This window comes from Protopterus annectens, chromosome 3.part0 (genome assembly GCF_019279795.1).
Source record: "Protopterus annectens isolate FY-2018-M chromosome 3.part0, PAN1.0, whole genome shotgun sequence".
Lineage (NCBI taxonomy): Eukaryota > Metazoa > Chordata > Ceratodontiformes > Protopteridae > Protopterus > Protopterus annectens.
The window spans coordinates 249,358,035-249,378,822 of NC_056731.1; the positions used below are offsets into that span (position 1 = coordinate 249,358,035).

A 20,788-nucleotide genomic window follows, 5' to 3' on the forward strand; every position below is an offset into this window, starting at 1 on the left:
AACTGGTTTAGCTTTAGGGGTTGGTATAATAAATGGGGCTATCTAAAAGTGCTATAGACCTAGGCCAGCAACTGTGGTATACACAGAGAGAATTTGTATGTATTAACCTTAGCAGGACGGTTAGTTTGAGGGGGCAGCTCAGAACAGGTATTCTGTTTAGTTTTGGCTGTATAGCGTCCTTCTTTTAGAGCAAGCTTTGCAGGACTGCTGTTAGAGGGGATAGTTCCTGGTGGGAAAGATAATTAAATAGATATAAGTTGCTAGTTTAGTAGAAAAGCAGTTTCAATAATTGAAGGGAGTCACAGTGCCCCAGTGTTAGACTAAAGCATTGATTCAATTAGTTTCTTGATTTATGCACAGTATTAAAGCAACATTCATGTAGAATTTCAGCAGTGCACATGCTAGTCTCCCAGTCGCTATAGCTATATAGTTACAGATATGCTTGCCAGTCAACCAAAACACAGTTATATTAGCTGCAAGTCTTTCTGAAAGTAATTTACACCAAGGACCAAGTCACTATAACTAGACAGTGCCAGATAAGCTTGATAGCCTTTAAAACACATTAGCTAGATTGCAAGTCTTTTTGTTTTAAAAGCATTATTCCATCAAGCTGTTATCAAAAACAGCTGAAAATAAATGCTACTACTGCTAGTCTTAAAGTCGCTAAGTCTGTAGAGCTAAACTGTTTGATCAGACAAGCTTGCTAGTCCTAAAGAACATTTCACCGTTGCTGTAGAGGTAATCGGCAATTTCTATCAAATGACAGTAAGAAACAATGGCTAAATATGTGCACGTTGCCTCAGTTCCCTAGATAGGAGCTTTTATGCAGTCCGTAGCACATTATACATTTAAACTAGACAGATTCTAATGCAATAACAGTAGATAGCAGCTTTTATGCAGTCCGTAGCACATTACGCATTTATACCGGGCAGATTTTAATGCACTAGCAGTGTTAGTTACATAAAAACAATAAACTGGGCAGATTCTAATGCAATAACAGTAGATAGCAGCTTTTATGTAGTCCGTAGCACATTACACATTTATACCGGGCAGATTCTAATGCAATAACAGTGTTATTTACATAAAAAACAATAATAGTTGCTTTAAAACAGTTATAGCAGTAAGCATTATATTAATATTAACACCAGTTGTATACCACGAGGGAGAGGGCTGCCAACTGGGTCTAGGAGCATTAATAATTTGAAAAATGGTGGTTTCTTAGGTGATTTTCTAACCTTGCATACTTATCAGTGTAGGGGGAAGTATCCGAGGTATGATAGGCTTAACCAGACACAAGGATCTTAGAACCTGCAGATGTTCATCGTGTTTCACTGTTGCAGTCATTACTCTTGGGTTATCCTGCTGGCAGGCTACCCACAGTCGGCCAGAATTCCAAAGTCTAGGTCTGGTGTCGGTTGCTGTCGCTTCTTCCCTGACGTCAAGTGTGCCAGGGGTATAAAAGATGCAGCCGACGCCATTTTCTTCAGTCTTTCTTGCCGTACGGTGCCTGAAGCAAAAGCAGTTCACAAGTGCCGGTCGGCCAACTCCTGAGATTTTCAAATCTGAATTTCAGAACCGAAGTCTTCGTTAAAGCTAAGTACCCCGTTGGGGAAACTTTTTTCTTGCTCCAGACCGATGTCAGAAAAAGTTAACAATTGTATTTCTTGTGGGAAGCAAATACCTCATAAGGATTTTCACTCTTACTGTATTCCTTGCTTAGGCCCTGATCACAATGTTGCTAGCTGTCGGTTTTGTGTTAGATTTAACCAACGCACTATCAAGCGTCTGTTCGATTTTGCATTTCATTACTTTGGCCAAAGATTTAATTATATAATGCCGTCGGACCAGCTGACAACCGGAGTTTACAAAAAAATGCAAGGACAAGGAAAAGGATAGGCATCTGAGGTACAAAACTGACGACGAAGCCTCTGCTAGGCCAGTCGCCAGTTCGCCAGTTCTCAGTGAGGCACGTAGCCTCTGGCGCCTGCTAACTCAGAGCCACAGGCCGCTTCAGACTCCCACGTGGAGCCGACTGGGCCTCTGGATACTCAAGGTATTGGACACTTGGAAATCATTCCCTCAGATGGGTCCGGAGCCGCTGAGCAGGCATCGGCTTCTGAGGGTGTCTTCAGACCTACACAACTATATATTAAGCCAACTTCAGCTTCAAAGACAAAGACTAAAGCAGCTCTAAAGACAAAGAAACAAGTACAGTATTCTCCTACTCAGACTTTCATGCCTAAAAAACAGATGCTTAAAATGGCCGAAGACCTAATTACTTTGATAAGGGGCTCCCATCCCCCTCCTGATAAGAGGCCTAGGCAGGAGTCAGAGTATGATTCTTCTGATCAGGTTTCTATTTCCTCTGATTCCTCTTCTGAACAGGATTACTCCATGCTTCCCTATGAGGATTCTGATGCTGAAGAATCCATTCCTTCAGCCTCTCCTCCTGAGGATTACTCTTTTGGGGAAACCCTGCATATCATGAGGGAGCATTTCCACTGGGAGAGCCAAGATTATTCTGAATTTAAGAAAAGGCTCAGAGACGTTCTGCTACTTCCTCAGCACAGACCTCTTGCTATTCCACCTATTCTATACATTGTAGATGATGTATTTTCAGAGTCCCGCCTGTCCTTTGACTCTTTACCTCCCGCACCTGCCAAGCCAGACAGATACTACAGGGTCCCAGATTCTCATAAATTCCTAAATAAAAACCCTGCTGCTGACCCAGAAACTATATCTCAGGGTCCCAAAGGGGTTAAAGCTTCCACTGCAAAAAACCCTGTCCCCTCTGATAGGGATTCTAGGGCTCTAGACAGATGGGGGAAAAAAGTCTACACTTCTGCTACCCTGGCTGTAAGGGCTTTAAATTGTCAGTTTCATATGCTTAAATATCAGCAGTATTTAATGTCACTGCTTAAACAGAAATTGTTGACAAACACTGAATGTTCAGAGAACAAGGAATTGCAGGATTTATTGCATGCAGCTGAACAAGTGGGAAAGCATACTTTGCAATGTGGTTATGATTCACTGGAGGCCTCTTGCAGGGCCTCTGTTACAGGTTCTGTTATTAGAAGGCATGCTTGGTTAAAGGAACAGAATCTGCCTGATCATGTTAAAGCAAAATTATTGGATGCACCATTACAGCATCATACTTTGTTTGGTACTAAAGCAGAAGAGGTGTTGAAAAAATTGGAGGATAAAGCAAAATCCATGCAGACAGTTAAGGATTTCTTACAGGTACAGCCACCCAGGTTTAGCAGGAACTGGCCTTCTAAAAATTGGTCCTTTCCAGTGTCAGACATACCACAAAGAGGCAGATACAGGCGTCCCAGAGGCAGATCTCAGACCCAAGGCTCATACAGGCCTAAACGATGGGGTGCTTCTACCTCCAAAAGCGGAGAAGACAAATCACAACCTTACAGGAAACAGTCCCAATGACTTTCCTCTACCAGATCCAAGCACTTTTCTTTTGGCAGCCCCCTTAGGGGGAAAACTAGCACTTTTTTCATCAAATTGGCAAATGGTTACCTAAGACCAATGGGTCCTGAACATAGTGTCCCAAGGCTACAGGTTCCATTTTCACATTCTACCAAGGTCAAAAGGTATGCCAGACCTGCCACACAATCAATGGGCAGAGGCACAAAAACTAATTACAGCCCTCATGGACATGAGGGCCATTCAGCAAGTACCACAACAAGAGCAGGGGCAAGGATTTTACTCCAGACTTTTCCTAGTACCCAGAAAGGACAAAACCTGGAGACCAATACTGGACCTGTCTATACTGAATACATTTCTGGAAGTTCCAAAATTCAAGATGTTGACTCTACAGCAGCTACTGCCCATGCTGGGCAAGAAGGCTTGGCTTGTAACTTTGGACCTAAAAGAGGCATACCTGCATGTCTCAGTCAGGCAGTCTTGCAGAAGATACCTCAGATTCATAGCTGGCTCAATGCATTACCAGTTCTCTGCACTGCCCATCGGCTTGTCCCAGGGTCTTCACAAAATGCCTGGCACCAGTAATTGCGTTTTGCAGACAAAAAGGAATTCAAATATATCCCTGCTTGGATTACTGCCTAATTCAAGCAGAGAACAAAGACATTCTTCTAAAGCATCTGGTGTTTGCAAAAAGATTACTACTTGGCCTAGGGTGCACAATAAACGAAAATAAATCAAAACTAGTGCCCTCTCAAGAGATACTATTCCTGGGTGCAAGCTTAAATACAACTTCCCAGATGGCTTATCTCACGCCAGACAAACAAAAACAACTGATTACTTACTTCAAGAAATTGGCAATAAAACCCCACTTATCTGCAAGGAAAATCCTGCAGGCCTTGGGTTTCATAGCATCCTGCATTCTACTAATTCCATATGCCAGGCTGCATATGAGGAAACTACAATGGTATCTTAAAAGTGTTTGGACTCAGCATTGCCATAGCCTGGAGACAGTAATTGCACTCATTCCCTGCCTGCAACAGGAGTTTCAATGGTGGGCAGAAGCCTGTCACCACAACAAGGGTCTGCCATTCAGTTTTCCCACAGCCAGACAGACACTGACAACGGATGCATCAGACTATGCCTGAGGGGGGCCCATATGGCAGGAAAATGTATTCAGGGCACATGGCCTGCAAACCAGATGCATCTTCACATCAATCAAAAAGAGATGCTAGCTGTTCAAAATGCCCTGACAGCTTTCAAGGACCTGCTTCATCCAGGGCAGTTACTGATTAAGACAGACAACACTACGGTCATGTGGTACATAAACAAGCAGGGAGGTACACATTCCTACCCCCTCTTCAGACAAGCAATGACCTTATGGGACACAGCATTGGCTTTTCATGTTCACCTGCAAGCACAATTCCTGCCAGGAAAAACAAATACTCTGGCAGACGAACTAAGCAGAAACCTCATGGATCCCCACGAATGGAAACTGGATCCACAAGTCTTCAGCATGATAATAAGGAAATGGGGATGCCCAGATATAGATCTATTTGCCTCCCCTCACAACTGCCAACTGCAGAGATTTTGCACAAGGATTTATCACAAGCAAGCATGGAAAGTGGACACCCTATCCTTCAGCTGGAAAAATCTAACAGTATATGCTTTTCCCCCCACTTCCTCTCCTTCCCAGGGTACTCCTAAAGGTCAGACAAGAGAAGTAAAAAATGATACTGATTGCACCAGACTGGCCACGCCAACACTGGTACCAAATCCTAAAGAGCCTGTCTCAAGGTCCAGCATGGATATTGCCTCAAACTTCTCACTTTCTGACCCAACAAAACAATCAGATCCTGCACAGCCAACTCAGGACCTTAAATCTGGCAGCATGGCGGATAATTTAGCCATTCAGAACACTCCTCTTTCAATAGCTGTTATGGATGTTATCTTGGAGGCCAGCAGGCCCAGTACCAGAAAATCTTATGCAGAAAAATGGAAGAGATTATGTGCTTGGAACCAAGAACAAGGCATTGACACGTGTATACCAAATATCCCTCAGATTTTACAATACCTAACTGAGATGCTAAACAAAGGCCTTTCTTTCTCATCTATTAAGATTCATGCCTCTGCCATTTCAGCCCATTACAATTCGGAACCACCTATCTTTTCTCATCCTTTAATAAGGCAGTACCTCAGGGGGGCCAAAAACATTAGGTCTCCAAGGAGAGCACCAATTCCGGCCTGGGACCTCAATTATGTTTTAGAAAAACTCACACTGCTTCCTTTCGAGCCAGCATCAACAACAGATATAAAATTCTTATCCTGGAAAACAGCTCTGCTCTTAGCAATAACCTCTGCAAAGTGAGTCTCGGAGTTACAAGCACTCATGGCTGTGGAACCTTTCATCATTTTTCATCCAGACAGGGTTTCTCTGAGGACAAACCCTACATTTATGCCTAAGGTGGTGTCCAGTGTGGCCCTCAACCAAACCATTCACTTACCTACCTTTTATCCAAATCCACAGAACAAGGGTGAGAAAATTCTGCATTCTTTGGACATACACAGGCAGTTACGCTTCTACTTGGACAGAACTAAAGCTTTCAGAAAGACTGAACAACTTTTAGTGTCATATGCTGCAGGATCACAAGGAAAGGCTATCTCAAAACAGACTATTTCTAAATGGATAGGCCATTGCATCCGTTTCTGCTATTTTTAACATGGCAAATCAGTTCCTAAGGGCATTAGGCCTCATTCCACCAGAGCAGCAGCCACTTCAGCAGCCTTCCTCAGAGGAGTACCAACCAAAGATATCTTAGAGTCTGCAACTTGGAGTTCATTGCACACCTTCACAAAGCACTACCACTTACCTCTTTACTCTAAGTCCAGAGCAGGCTTTGCCACTGCAGTTCTGCAGGGCCTCATAGCCTCTCCTAATCCTATTTAGCCCAGCCACCCATCCTCAGCTTTGGGATTCAACCCAAGAATAATGACTGCAACAGTAAAACACGATGAATATAGTGCAGTTGTTTACCTACCATAAATGTAGATGTTCGAGTGTATTCACTGTTGCAGTCCGGGTTACCCACCCACCTTTTCTTTGCTGGGACTTATCTGCACTTCTCTATCCTATACAACCTTTTTGGTGTATTTGCTTCTAAATGAAGGAAATCTTATTTTTGTGCATGCATTTTTATTGGCATATTTTTCAACTTACCAATTTGAGGACACCTGACATCTGGGGCAAGAAAAGCTGAAGAAAATGGCGTCAGCTGCATCTTTTATACCCCTGGCACACTGACGTCAGGGAAGAAATTATGGCAACCGATGCTGGACCTAGACTTTGGAATTCTGGCCGACTGAGGGTAGGCTGCCAGCAGGATAACCCAAGAGTAATGACTGCAGCAGTGAATACACTCGAACATCTACATTTATGGTAGGTACACAACTGTACTTTATATGCTTGGATTTTATAGGTAAGGCTTTTTTATGTGAAATAGTACTGTTTCAGGTGTACCTTTTTAAAGTTAGTGGCATGCAATACACTTATATTTTGCTTCCAATTTTTGTTTTATTTTAGGGAATACTTTCTGATTTATTTCCAATTTATGGCTTAATATTGTGGGAAATACATGTGGGGCATCCAGTATCCCTGTAGGAATCGTTACATTAATTTGCCCAAGCTGGTTTAGCTTTAGGGGTTGGTATAGTAAATGGGGCTATCTAAAAGTGCTATAGACCCAGGCCAGCAACTGTGGTATACACAGAGAGAATTTGTATGTATTAACCTTAGCAGGACGGTTAGTTCGAGGGGCAGCTCAGAACAGGTATTCTCTTTAGTTTCGGCTATGTAGCATCCTTTTTTTAGAGCAAGCCTTGCAGGACTGCTGTTAGAGGGGATACTTCATTAGCAGACAAGCAGAAACCTTCTCAAATGCAGGGCTTAAATACCAGAAGGTAAAAACTTAAAATAGGTTCAAAAGGACCAATGAGAATGCTTATTCTAAGCCCTAAACCAACCACCCTTCAACAGACGGATTCCAGTTAGCGCAATCCACTCACTCGAGTGCAGAAAGGTCCATTCCAATCCAAGATGGCCTGGAAAACATGCTTAGAACAAACAGCCACTACAAACAGACTCGGATGCAGTAAACCTGCATCTGAACTATGCTACAGCTACTAGCTACCCTAGTTTAGGCAAGAACTACTAGAAAATGTTTAACACAGCAGAAAAATAGCAGTGAGATACTAAAAAAACATTTAAGCCAGCATAAAATCAGCAAGGAGACTGTAAAGAATGTTTTAAACACCTAACAAATCATTTATTATAACACTTTTTGGCAAGAAAACCAGAACAAGCACCTGCAAATACTTAAACAGTGAAAATAGCAAAAAAGAGTTGTTAACCATGAAAACAACAATAACATTTGATTTAACAGGCACAGTAAGGCAGACAATTGCAGTATAACAGTGTTGATTAGTACACAAAAACCCTGCACCTTGTGTTTGTAAGGTGAACACCTTAACCATTATGCCAACTTCCCAACATGTTTTAAAAGATCTCTTGACTGTCAGCCAACAGAAGAAACACACAGACATCGCAGCTGACTACAGTGAGAATGGAACCCCTGCCTAAGTGCACCAACTAAAGGACTCCGTATTTAATGCAAGCTATGACGCTATGTTTATTTTTTGAATCAGTACCCTAGGAAGTGCATGCATACCATATGACACTAAGTTTGAACATAAATCAATTAATTTAGAAAGGCTTTGCATCAGAGTGGTAGCGGAAAACACATAGATACAGTGAGTTACATTGTCAGCAGCACAGAATTTTTCTAAAATATGTAGCACCCTTGTAAGCACATATTTAGGTATGTCATGTTAAGGCAACAGAGAGGTAATGTTTTCTAAGAGCTTTGAAGACGGCATCTTGGTCTTAATGATGGTGCATTCAGATCTTTGCCATTTTTGGAGGGAAGCAAGTAGGTATGAAGAGATGACTTTGTACAGTACAAGTTATATTTAGTGTGGGCAGTTTGAACTAGTGTTTGGTTTATGTAAGTTAAAAGAACTGGGAAGAAGATTGTGTCAGTGTTCTCTCGGCCTGAATGAGGAAGTGAGAATGATGTAAGTAATTTATTCTTCTGGATGCTGCTTGCACTTGCAATATAGAACAGCTTATTTTAAAGAAAATACTGTAAAACATAGTTAAATGAGTATAAATTTTTTTGTTGGAATTTGTGCTCATATTTGCAGGTGGTATCCTGTCTGCATTATCTAATGTTGCTGGCCGTAAGCACCCATCGACAGTGCAGTCCAAACAGCTCAAGATGTGTCTACCTATGATGCCTATAGTGCTGCATCTTGTGACATCACAGGTGAGAGTCCTATACAACCATACTTATTTCAGAAGCACAATTTAGATGAACTACTGTACTAAGATATGTAATTACTTGTTTGTTTGTAATTAATAACTGATGAGTATGTGCTCTTTTTTATAGTTTAAGAACATTATTGAAACAATGATAGCGAATAATATTCCACTTTAACAGCCTTACGAAACAATCAAATATTTTTGTTATTGTACACTATGTAGAAAACAATCCCTGCATCCTATATGCAGTTGCTACTCAGCAGAAAAAGGCTGTGGATTAGTATACCAAGGGATATGACAACTTCCTCTGCATAGAGCAAAAGAGCTCCAGCAATCATCTACCACACACAAATCCCTCACAGTAGACAAGACCTTGATAGACTTCAAGCCCCATCTGAAGAGTCCCAGACATCTTTATATGCACTGTTTTATCTTTTCAATGACATTTCTAAATGTTTAAGCTCATACTTTTTCTAGTTACAGATCACTGTTTTTTTTCAGCTAATATCAGTAGATTCTCTTTAGTCCTGTATGTCTTACTAAAAGACACAAAATTACCCAACCAAATACAAAAAGGACGTTAATATAACCTACTCAAGTCAAATTTTAGCTGGTCATACAGTTCTCTGTGGACATCTTGTACTTAAGATTTGAAGCTAAACTGTTCCCAAGAAAGTGATTCCCTCCTGAGATCTGTTCCCATTAGAACAAACAAGTACACTCTTACACCTACTTCTTGGACCAATCCAATACTTAAACATACCTTTAGAAAGCAACTTTTCAATCAAACCAAGTGTTTAATCACTTTCCTTGCCCATCTAACTCAGTGGCGGCTGGTGACTTCAAATCACAGGGGCTTTGCAGGAGACAGCTGAATGGGTGGGGTCAAGGTGATGGGGTGTGGTCAACCAGAAAGGGGAGGAGCTATGCACAAAACCACAAAAAACTAACTTTAATTAAATACGCTGCCCTGGGTGGCAAACCATCATTATGAAAGTCCAATCAAGACAAAAATAAGTGTAGAAGAATAAAAATATTTCAATTCATTGGCTGCATGACAGCTTACTTAATATCTAGATGGAAACAAAAGGTTGTGAGGCATGAAAAAATAAATTACTTTTTAAATACATTACTGGAATGCCAGTCAAAATCAAGTATAAGAAAAACCAGAAGCACTCAACTCAAACCACTTCTCCTTGCACTGCAGTCCTAATTATAATATATTCAGCTTTATTAAAGTACCAAGTAACATGCTGAAAGTAGAAATCTATGTGATGCCCCCACTTGTAAAAATGTTTCTTATCCAAAAAAGACCTGCTGCCTGACAACTTGTTTCATGGGGAAAACATGATAAAAGTAAAAATGAAAAGCAAACAAGAAACAAGCTCAAGATACATTGCTTAAAGGATTACTGTACAGGTTATGGACCACACATGATTGGCATTCAGTTTAGTTTACGGGTAAAGTCTGTAGAGATGACTGGAAGTCTCCAACAAGTGTAATGAGCTTTTTAAAATAATGGAATCCTGTCCTTTAATACCCAAGGCTTATACATTATCTAGTCAAGTATTCTCTGCATGGCAACAACAGAAAGGCTTTCAATGTTGGCAATTCTTTAACAGTATGCTTATTAAAGCTTACTTGCATCTTACGATCTCAGACAAGCTTACCTTATGGTCATTAAAGCATTGCTACTTAAAACACAGAGCAACAGGCACTTTGAGTAATAAGCATAAATCAACAGTACAAAAATATGACAGAAACCAGACCATTCTGCAAAATCAAGGACAGATGAAAAGCCACTGTAGTACTTATGCAGTGTGTCCTCCCCATCCAAGGTAGACACAACTACTCCTTGCCTTGCTTGGACACATCCAGAGTCACTACATGGGGGAGTGGGGTGCAACAAGCATGTCACAATTTGAAATCTCTCTGGCTGACTGTGATGGCCCTGACACATTTGTCATACTTCTCAACCTCAAGAGCAAGAAATCTGGACAAAGCCATACACAGAAGTGGGACAAAGGCCCAACAATAAGGACAATTTTTAAATATTGCTCTAATAAACTTAGAAAGATAATAGAATAGGTCTTGCATTAGTATGAATTTTCTGAAGGGTATAAAATCTGAAACTCAAATGTCTGTCATTTTCTAACTTCAGTCTTTAGTGATTTGTCACTAATTTGCCAAAAACACAATTTTATGAAAAATGGACAAAAATGTGATGCAAAAATATAAAATAGACACACAATACAGCTGCTACCTGTCAAAGAAGGGACACTTTAATATTAGTACTGCTACCTTGAGCAGCTGACAAAATATAAAAGAATCTACATGCATTTCAAGTAATCTATAACTTTGATTATTACAGTTATTTCTTAATTGTAAACCCTCCATGTTTTCTTCCAAAATTGCTATTTTGCGGAGGGATTATAAGGGGGAAGAGCAACATTTTGAGCCAAAATTGGGGACAGTTGAGAGGTTGGCTATGCCTAATTCTATAAAGCAATTTATTTGCATGTACCTCTCAACCTGTTAATGCAGTAAATCTGAACAAGGCCAAATATATTGGGGGCACATATAAACAGTACTAAAATTGCTCTTGTATAAATTGAGACAGTTGATAGAACAGCTCTTACTTTAACATGCATTTTTCTGAAGGTTATGAAGTCTGAAACTTATTGAGTGACTTCTGGCAAATCATTTAGGAATTAAAACTACAAATTTTATGAACAAACCAAAAATAAGAAGCAAAAATCTATTCATTCTTTGAAAATCTGGACAGTTGGGAGGTATAGTTCAGCTGGGCCTGTCTGAGTTTGCTGCCCTTCCCCCCCCTGACAAAATAATGGTTGAATGGAGCCTCTGCAGCCATTCCAATGAACCATTATACTTGGCTATTTCACTCCATTTACCATAAACACTAATGTGCATACTGCTTTACTTCTATGATGAGTTGGACTTCATTTGAAAGTTTTATTTTGTATTTTACAGCACAAACACTAAGTCATCTGTTAAACAAAGCAACGCAGTCTCACAATGAAAACTTAGCATTAAAACTTCTCTGCCCTTGAAACTCACATTCATTGAAACAGCATTGAAACCCACATTCAAAGAAAATACATTTTGCCAGTGGCAGATAAAGATTAATTTTGGGCTGTTTTGAATCATAGGCTCCTTGCATATGAAACATACATGTGCTCTTTGATACACCTTCCTCATTGTACTAAAATTATATTCCTTGTACAATACAGTACACTTGTTACAGGGTGTTTTAAATTTGTTTTGAACATTTTTTCCAGTAAGCAATAAAACAAACCATATGCACCCATAATGGCAAAACTGCCCAGTTGAGAACATTTATCATAAAAAAGTCTACTCAGACTTCCACAGTCCACCATTATTAGTAAATATACACAATTCTACAGTCCACCATTATTAGTAAATATGCACAATTCCACAGTCCACCATTATCAGTAAATATGCACAATTCTACAGTCCACCTTTATCAGTAAATATGCACAATTCTACAGTCCATTATCAGTAAATATGCACAATCTCTGAAGTCAGTCATCTAAATAATTCCACATTAAAGAAATCTGTAACTAATGAAGCGGTTGCTGCTAGCAATCACCTTTATATTTCATGGTTTCATCGAAAAATAAAGTGTCTGTTGCCCCTCAGGAATAAATTGCCTATATTACATTAAAAAATGATAAGCTAGTAATAATATTGCAAGAGGAAATGGATGGCAAACTGATAACGAACTCATAGTTAGTATCTTCACCAAGGAGAGCATTCTCAGTACGGCAGCATCCACCTCTTGTGGGAGTAGAACCCACAACCTTCTGCATCAAAAGCAAGTACACAACCTGTTGTGCTATAGTATTAACTTGGCAAAGCACTAAACTTCTATTCCCCTGCAGCTCGCAGTTCCTTGTAAAATCTACTCAATACTCAACTGCATCTCAACTTCACAGCTCAAGAAAACTGGAAAAAGCCAAAATGTATTGGGGGGGGGGGGTCAAAAGCCCAAAAACAGGGACACATTAAACATTGCTTGTATAATCTTGGAAAGTTGCTAGAATAAAATGTTGTGTTGCCACCATATATTTTACTGCCAAGTTCCCTGAGCAAAAAACAGTCAGAGTAACATACCACTACGCCACATCGGCTGCTTTGTAAAAGAGAGGAAGACTGAAACTTAAATGGCTATCATTTAGTGAATTCAGTTCTCACCATAGCTGTCAACCTCTTAGTACAAAACACCTGGACAAACCCAGTAATGAGGGAATACAGCCCTCAAACATATTCAGTGAATTCAGTTCTTGCCATAGCTGTCAACCTTAGCACAAAAACCTGGACAAGCCAATAATGGGGAACACAGTCCCAAAAATAGGGACAAATTTAAAATATTCATCTTATAAACTTAGAAAATTGCTAAAAAAAAGGTTGTGCTACTATGTATTCTGAAGAACATGAAGTTGGAAATTCAAATGCCGGTCAATTTTACTGCGGACAGAACAAAAACAATTTTCAGCAGAGGCGCAGGGATTAATACTGCAGACACGTCTTTGTAAAATGGCAGGGCACCAGAGCAAATCCACACAAATACAGGGAGGAGATGCAGACAGAAGCCACCCCAACCAAGAATCAAACCAGAAAACCTATAGCTGTGAGGCAACAATACTACCACTGCACCATCAATTATGCAAGGAATTAAACATTCAGAAACCTGAAGTCTGAAATTCAAATGCCTGTCAATTTTACTGCGGACAGAACAAAACAATTTTCAGCAGAGGCGAGGGATTAAAACTGCAGACACGTCTTTGTAAAATGGCAGGGCACCAGAGCAAATCCACACAAATACAGGGAGGAGATGCAGACAGAAGCCACCCCAACCAAGAATCAAACCAGAAAACCTATAGCTGTGAGGCAACAATACTACCACCGCACCATCAATTATGCAAGGAATTAAACATTCAGAAACCTGAAGTCTGAAATTCAAATGCCTGTCAATTTTACTGCGGACAGAACAAAAACAATTTTCAGCAGAGGCATGAGGGATTAAAACTGCAGACACATCTTTGTAAAATGGCAGGGCACCAGAGCAAATCCACACAAACACAGTCAGGAGATGCAGACTCCACACAGAAGCCACCCCAACCAAGAATCAAACCAGAAAACCTATAGCTGTGAGGCAACAATACTACCACCGCACCATCAATTATGCAAGGAATTAAACATTCAGAAACCTGAAGTCTGAAATTCAAATGCCTGTCAATTTTACTGCGGACAGAACAAAACCAATTTTCAGCAGGGATTAAAACTGCAGACACGTCTTTGTAAAATGGCAGGGCACCAGAGCAAATCCACACAAACACATGGAGGAGATGCAGACTCCACACAGAAGCCACCCCAACCAAGAATCAAACCAGAAAACCTATAGCTGTGAGGCAACAATACTACCACTGCACCATCAAATATGCAAGGAATTAAACATTCAGAAACCCTTAAGTCTGAAATTCAAATGCCTGTCAATTTTATTTAACATTTTTAATCAGGACAGTCTGACTTGGAACAAATAAACAATTTTCAGCAGAGGCCCAGGAAGAAATAATGCAGACATGTCTTTGTAACATGGGAGGACACAAAAGCAAACCCACACAAACACAGGGAGAAGATACAGACCCCACAAAGAAGGAACCCCAGCCAAGAATCAAACCTCAGAACCTGCAGCTGTGAGGCAACAATGCTACTACTACACCATCAAATATCAAGCATTGCAACATTTACAAACCACAGATATTATGAGGAACAGATCAGATCGAATATGAGGCAAAAATCTGCAATTTTTTTACAAATGGTGGTGGGTAGGGAACTCAAGTCTTTAACACCTGCATACAGGGTACAGGGTTCAAGCCTGAGGTATTCCCTACCACACCACCATAAGCACCTGGGGCATTTTCACACAGACACACACACACACACAGACACACACACACTCTCTCTCCAGTAAAGCATAAGCACCATGCACACACAAACTCTCTCTCCAGTAAAGCATAAGCACCATACACACACAAACTCTCTCTCCAGTAAAGCATAAGCACCATACACACACAAACTCTCTCTCCAGTAAAGCATAAGCACCATAAGCACACAAACTCTCTCTCCAGTAAAGCATAAGCACCATACACACACAAACTCTCTCTCCAGTAAAGCATAAGCACCATACAAACTCTCTCCAGTAAAGCATAAGCACCATACAAACTCTCTCCAGTAAAGCATAAGCACCATACACACACAAACTCTCTCTCCAGTAAAGCATAAGCACCATACACACACAAACTCCAGTAAAGCATAAGCACCATACACACACAAACTCCAGTAAAGCATAAGCACCATACACACACAAATAAACATTGTAAAATAAAGGTAAAAAGCACCATACACTTACCTGAATATATCCAGCTAACGTACATCCTTCCCGCGCAATACTCAGAGACCCGCGAGATCCCAAGGAAAGCCCGACGAGATCCCAATGCTCCTTCCCGAGTCCTGACTGCTGCTCTTGCAGTCCGGACGCGACCCATAATCCTAGCGAGTCTGTGCACTTTAAAAGTGCACAGACGTCTCCTTGTGTCCCCCTATGGGGACTGCCGGACTGCCTTGAGCATGCGCATAGACCGACAGTAGTCGGGACTACTGCGCATGCGCGAAGTCCGCGAAATTTTAAAAAATATTTTTTTTTTATTTTTCTTTCTATTTTTTATTTTGAGGGGGCTGCAGTCCGGCAGCCCGATGCCACGAGCCGCCCCTGATCTAACTTCTTTCAATTATACCGTTTCTATCTGAGAATCTGATGTTAACTGACTCTCTGTGTTCCACTTCAGTTTAGCATAGAAAGCTTGCAATCCCTCCGCCTTCACAAAAAAACATTTTTCCAGATAGTATCCTAAGAGACTAGTGTATAGTGGAGCATTTTGAGACTAACAACAATGACATATAGAATTTAAGTTAAGCGCCCAGGCACACTTGTGAGAAGTGGTGGGTAATGTTGACAGGTCTCAACTAACTGTAGGTTTCTCTCTTATCCAGAGGAAAAGAATACTCCACTTCCTTAATTTAGAAAGAAAATCTAGAGGAGGAGAAATTATTCCCTGGTCGGCATGTAATAACAAATGCAAGTTGGTATTCTTTGTATCAAGTCAAAATATATGCCTTTCTACCCTGAAAGAATTACATATAGCTAGTTAAAAATATCCTGCTGTATCAATTTGGCTGACTTTTGGCTAATTTTAAACTCAAATGTAAATAATGTGAATAGTTTTCTACTTCAAAAATGTGCATGTTAAGCAAGCATATCCAGAATTCCTCTCTTTATATATGTAACTGACTTCCACACTCAACACTTCAGTGCCATTGCTCAAAGGAAACTGTATAACCCTTAACCTCTCTCTCTATGAATTCTGCTAACTACGCTTGTGAATATTCTTATTTTTTAACTCTCTTTACAATTTTATCTTGTATACTCCTGTATTGTATTGTAACTGAATTTGTACAATGATTTCTTGGAGCTTTTTTCCCCGGGCCTCCACTGAAAACGGGTCATGTTGGCCCAGTGGACTTTCCCGGTAACCAAACTGGAAATAAATAACCCTTTTGATTTGATGCATATAAGAGACTGTAGTCATCTGCCAGTAGGACAAGGAACAGCGATAAATTTAAAAGCTTTTGTCTTTTGTATATCAGTTCTGTAGCTTGAAATCTCACCAAACTTATCAAGTTCCAGGAATACCATATGAAGCTCTTCAGCTGGTCTACACAAATAAAATATATAGTAATTTGTGTATAAGGCTGCCTTATATGAAATCCCTCATATTACACCCTCTAAAAGGAGCAACCCTCAACCTCATTAACAAAGGCTACAAGTTCAGTGTAAACAGTAACAGGGAATGTGGGCACCTCATCTTATGCCACTGTTTAAACTAATTGATCAAGCATGTTCTGTAGCTTGTAACTCCATTAAATCATTAGACCAAGGAAAGAAATCCATAAATATATATGTTTTAAACAAGTAAAAACAATTCACTTAATCCTGTGCTTACTTGCATGTAGTCAGGATGTCAGAAGTGTTTAGAATGATTTAATAGGTCCTGTATTAAAAATGAGGTTTTAAGATTGTCAGAGGTGGTACGGTTTGGAGCAAGTGTGAACATGATGCGCAGCATCCACAAAAATTCTAGCCAGGTTGTCATTTAAGATGAAAGCTGATATGTAACATCTAACTTGTAATGGTGCCTTTCCTTGTTTCAGTAAAACAGAAATGGCTGCATGTCTCAAAGACCTAGAGAGAGTTTGCATAGTGTGGACATAATTTGCCAGATATGGAAAATCAGTTAGAATTTTTTTCTTTTTCAGCCATGTATATTTATATAGGTAAAACATCTAGGCCTATAGTCTATTCCTGTTTTTTTGCTCTGTTAATATTGCTTCCACCTCCTCAAATATCACTTCTACTGAGAAGGAAGATGCTTAATCAGGTTTCACATTGGAAAGCTCTAGAGGCTCCAAATAATCCATAAGTACCTGATCAGCCTGCACCACTGAGGGATTATACCCTACATCTTTGCATAGTAATGAATGAAACAGTCAGGTATACCTATGGAAAAATTTCAAGGTTTACCAGCCAGCTTCAGGAGGTGGGATGAAACCTTAACTATAGCCCTGGCAATACAAGATCAGTTAGTGTCTCAGGTGCTTGACAGCATTGGCAGAAGATGAAGGAGGGGTTGGTTTGAAGCTGTCAAGTTTAACAATCCCTCATTGGAAGGGCAGTGCTGCAGATGCAGTCCCTGAGGCAGGCATTCAGCCATTTAGCTGCTTCAGTAGCATCTCTCACCATAAGTGTATGGCAGTGTACACCAGCATTAGGGAAGAACATTGCAGTCTCTACAGTGATGCAGGTCATCTCTGCTCTGCCCACTTGAGAGGATAGACCTAAATAAACACATTCTCAGAATGACAATGAGGGCACAAATGGCTGCCTGTGGTGGCCTCCCTGCCCAGCTCTCACCCTCACTGTTGAACACTCAGAACAGGAGAATGAATGAGCATGGCTGATTTGGGGGGGGGGGGGCTAGGTGTTCAATAAAGGCTGCAGGAAAATCATATAAAAAATTACAAATTTTACCCATTACTGATTCAGTAATCCTATAAACTCACCTATCCATCTCCTGCTGCCTGAGTCTGAAAGCCAAAAATATTTGATTAAATGGGGTAACCTCACAATCCCTTCACCTAAATAACCTCTTGGCATGAGCCACCTTGTATGGTATCAGTTTTCCAAGTTTCTGTTAAATTAGGATCTGTAGATCTGCCCCTGGAACACCTGCAGCCAGGTCTTCCTGTGCCCACAAAAGCTTATTTTGGCATTCCTTTAAATTCTTTCCCACAGTACTAAGTCTTTGAGTTTAGCCCTACAAATAATTTGCCAAATTCTCCTTAAATCTGCAGCGAGCATACAGGGTGTCTGTGCCTAGTCCTGGAATAAACACATTCCAGCTGATCCCTAAACCTATTTTCTAAGTTATTCATAAACTGCTCCACCTTGCAAAGAAAAATATTTATTTTCCAATGCCTCTCTACTAAAAGTCTTTCAAAGTGAAACTGCAAAAATTATAGGGGCATGATCAAAGATGTAGGGAAGGTGTTCAAGGAATCTGATAAATAAAGGTCCTCATTAGTGATGATAACCTTATCTATCCTTGAAAAGGACTAAATGTGTTAGGAAAAATAAATATAGGTAGTCAGTTGTAAAGAAAAGGTCCTGTGACCATCCAGCATTTCTGTTATGAGATATGCCCACTTATAACCTTACATCTAGCTATTACCTGCAAACCTCTGAACCCCAAGTGAAATTCCCCTATCAGAACCATGATATTCTAGTCCACACCAACATTACTATCTTTTACTGAAAAATTATCTGCTTCTCAAAGTTCCTCTGAGGTCATTTTGGGTTGTCCAAGGAGGCATGTACAAGTTGACTGTAGTTGTTTATTGACCTTTCAATAATCCTTTAAAGGCTGCTTAACTGCCCATGCTTTGCTTTAATAGTTCAAATGGTGTACCCCACGATCATGCCCCTTCATTTCTTCTGTCAGGTAAGATGAGAACATTGTTGCATAAAGCATACCTTATCTTTAAGATGCTCCACGTCTACTAAATGAATCTCCTGCAGAAAGAAGTGGGACTTAAATTTTCTAATTTACATAAGTATTTTGTTTTGTTTAGTAAGATTCATTAATCTGGTCACATTTCAAGAGAATAATCTAGATATCTTGTTTGCCAACTCAGAAATAAACTGGTGATTACACTCAGAAAAAAAAAAAACAAGATCTCAAAGTGCTTGAACTACAAGAACACAATAGGTCAGTCTTTCAAAGCATTACTGCCAAAGGAATTGCGAAATTAGAAAAAAAGGCTGTGCAGTAATGCAAAGAAAAATCCATTAAACCATCCAGCTAAAACTTCAAACTTTTCTTGAATTTTCACATAAAGCATAATTATTCACAGTATATGATAGTTTATTCCACTTCCATGTAGGAGGCAAGGTGCCATAACAGTACAGATCCAAAGTGCCTTAACTCAAGTTTCCTAGATGAGTAAGAGAGAATACTATAGTAACTCTCCCTCTCATAATGCATTCTCAGATTGTGCTCCCTCCCATCCACCCCTTATATTCACCTCAGACAGATTCAACACAGTTTCATTGTGATTTCCGCATAGATAATGAGGACACTTATCAGTACAATTATTTACATCTCAGCCATTGTATCATCTTGTCAAGTTACTTTATAAGACATCTCTCAAGATATCAGTTTTATCTTTAGCATCAGCTTGAAGAAAAACAATGTAAGCACCAGTCTAACCAGTTTAGTAGAATGCATAGTTGTGTTCTTGCCATACTCAAAAGATAACTATTAAGTCACTGTTAATGTCAGTTGATACTTGTGAATTAGCAATTAGTTTGTATCAGTTCCTTTGAGAACTTCTTGTAGCAGAAAGCTAACCCACCCCCAGACATGACAGTGGCATAACTCTCTCATTTGCTGGAAAGCTATTACTAAAATTAGAATGTTGCAAGTCACAGGCTTTAAAACAGCTGTGATTGTTCAAGAAGATAGTTATGTAGAAGAACAATAGAAACAAAATGCCACAGTTGTCTTCTTAAAAGTTGGTCATTTGCTACTTAATGCAGCTGTATAGAGAGCCTAGTACAGTAACAGGCATCACCTCCCATGTTGCAGTCTCTCAACTCTGCTCCAAAGCCTATAACAGCCCAGCATTAAACTGTCAGTCGTTTGGTAGCAGCCCTCCTCTGACTCAAAGTGAATCTCCCCTGAAACAAAGGGAACAACTCAGGCAACTTCTACTGTAGTATGGTAGTCGATCCACCTCACTACTGTTCCTGAATCTATTACAGCAGACTAGTCCATGCTTCTACCTCAGAAGCCAGTTGCTTTAATTTTGTGAAGGTTTCTTCAGAAGAATGAAAAATAACAAATCCCCATGGCAGCTGAACCTTGACCTAGGCGGGTTACAACAAGCAGGATCTCCACTTCCATGAGTGACAGAGTTTGATAACCAGTTGAAATGCCAGTAGTTTCAATTGTTTCAAGGGAGCAGTCTTGCTCACAAAAGATTCTGCTGTCCATATTGTTGACAATACTTTCTCCCTCATGGCAAAAGTTTCAGAGCTAACAAGTATTAAACATATTGTATGACCCCTTAACTACTGCGGAATGGAAAATCTGTGGACCCTCTTGATCCTTGTGTCTGCCTTCGGGATTTTAGCCCATTCAGTAATCTTAGCTGTCATGTAATTGACACAGTCAGGTCCACCTTCTTGTTTGCAAAGTCCTACAAATTTCAAATTATTTCTTCTTAGCTCAGAGTTGATTAACTTAGCTTCCA

At 40.1% G+C, this 20,788-nt stretch overlaps 1 protein-coding gene across 1 annotated transcript in view; it reads left to right on the plus strand.

Moving 5' to 3' along the window:
• The window catches only part of ULK4 (unc-51 like kinase 4), a 4,087,308-nt gene that overhangs the window by 2,008,760 nt on the left and 2,057,760 nt on the right, over window positions 1–20,788 (plus strand). The window contains exon 24 of the mRNA XM_044064733.1: window positions 8,695–8,816. Within this exon, the coding sequence (XP_043920668.1) occupies window positions 8,695–8,816 (122 nt within the window). The remainder of the gene's footprint in view (window positions 1–8,694; window positions 8,817–20,788) is intronic.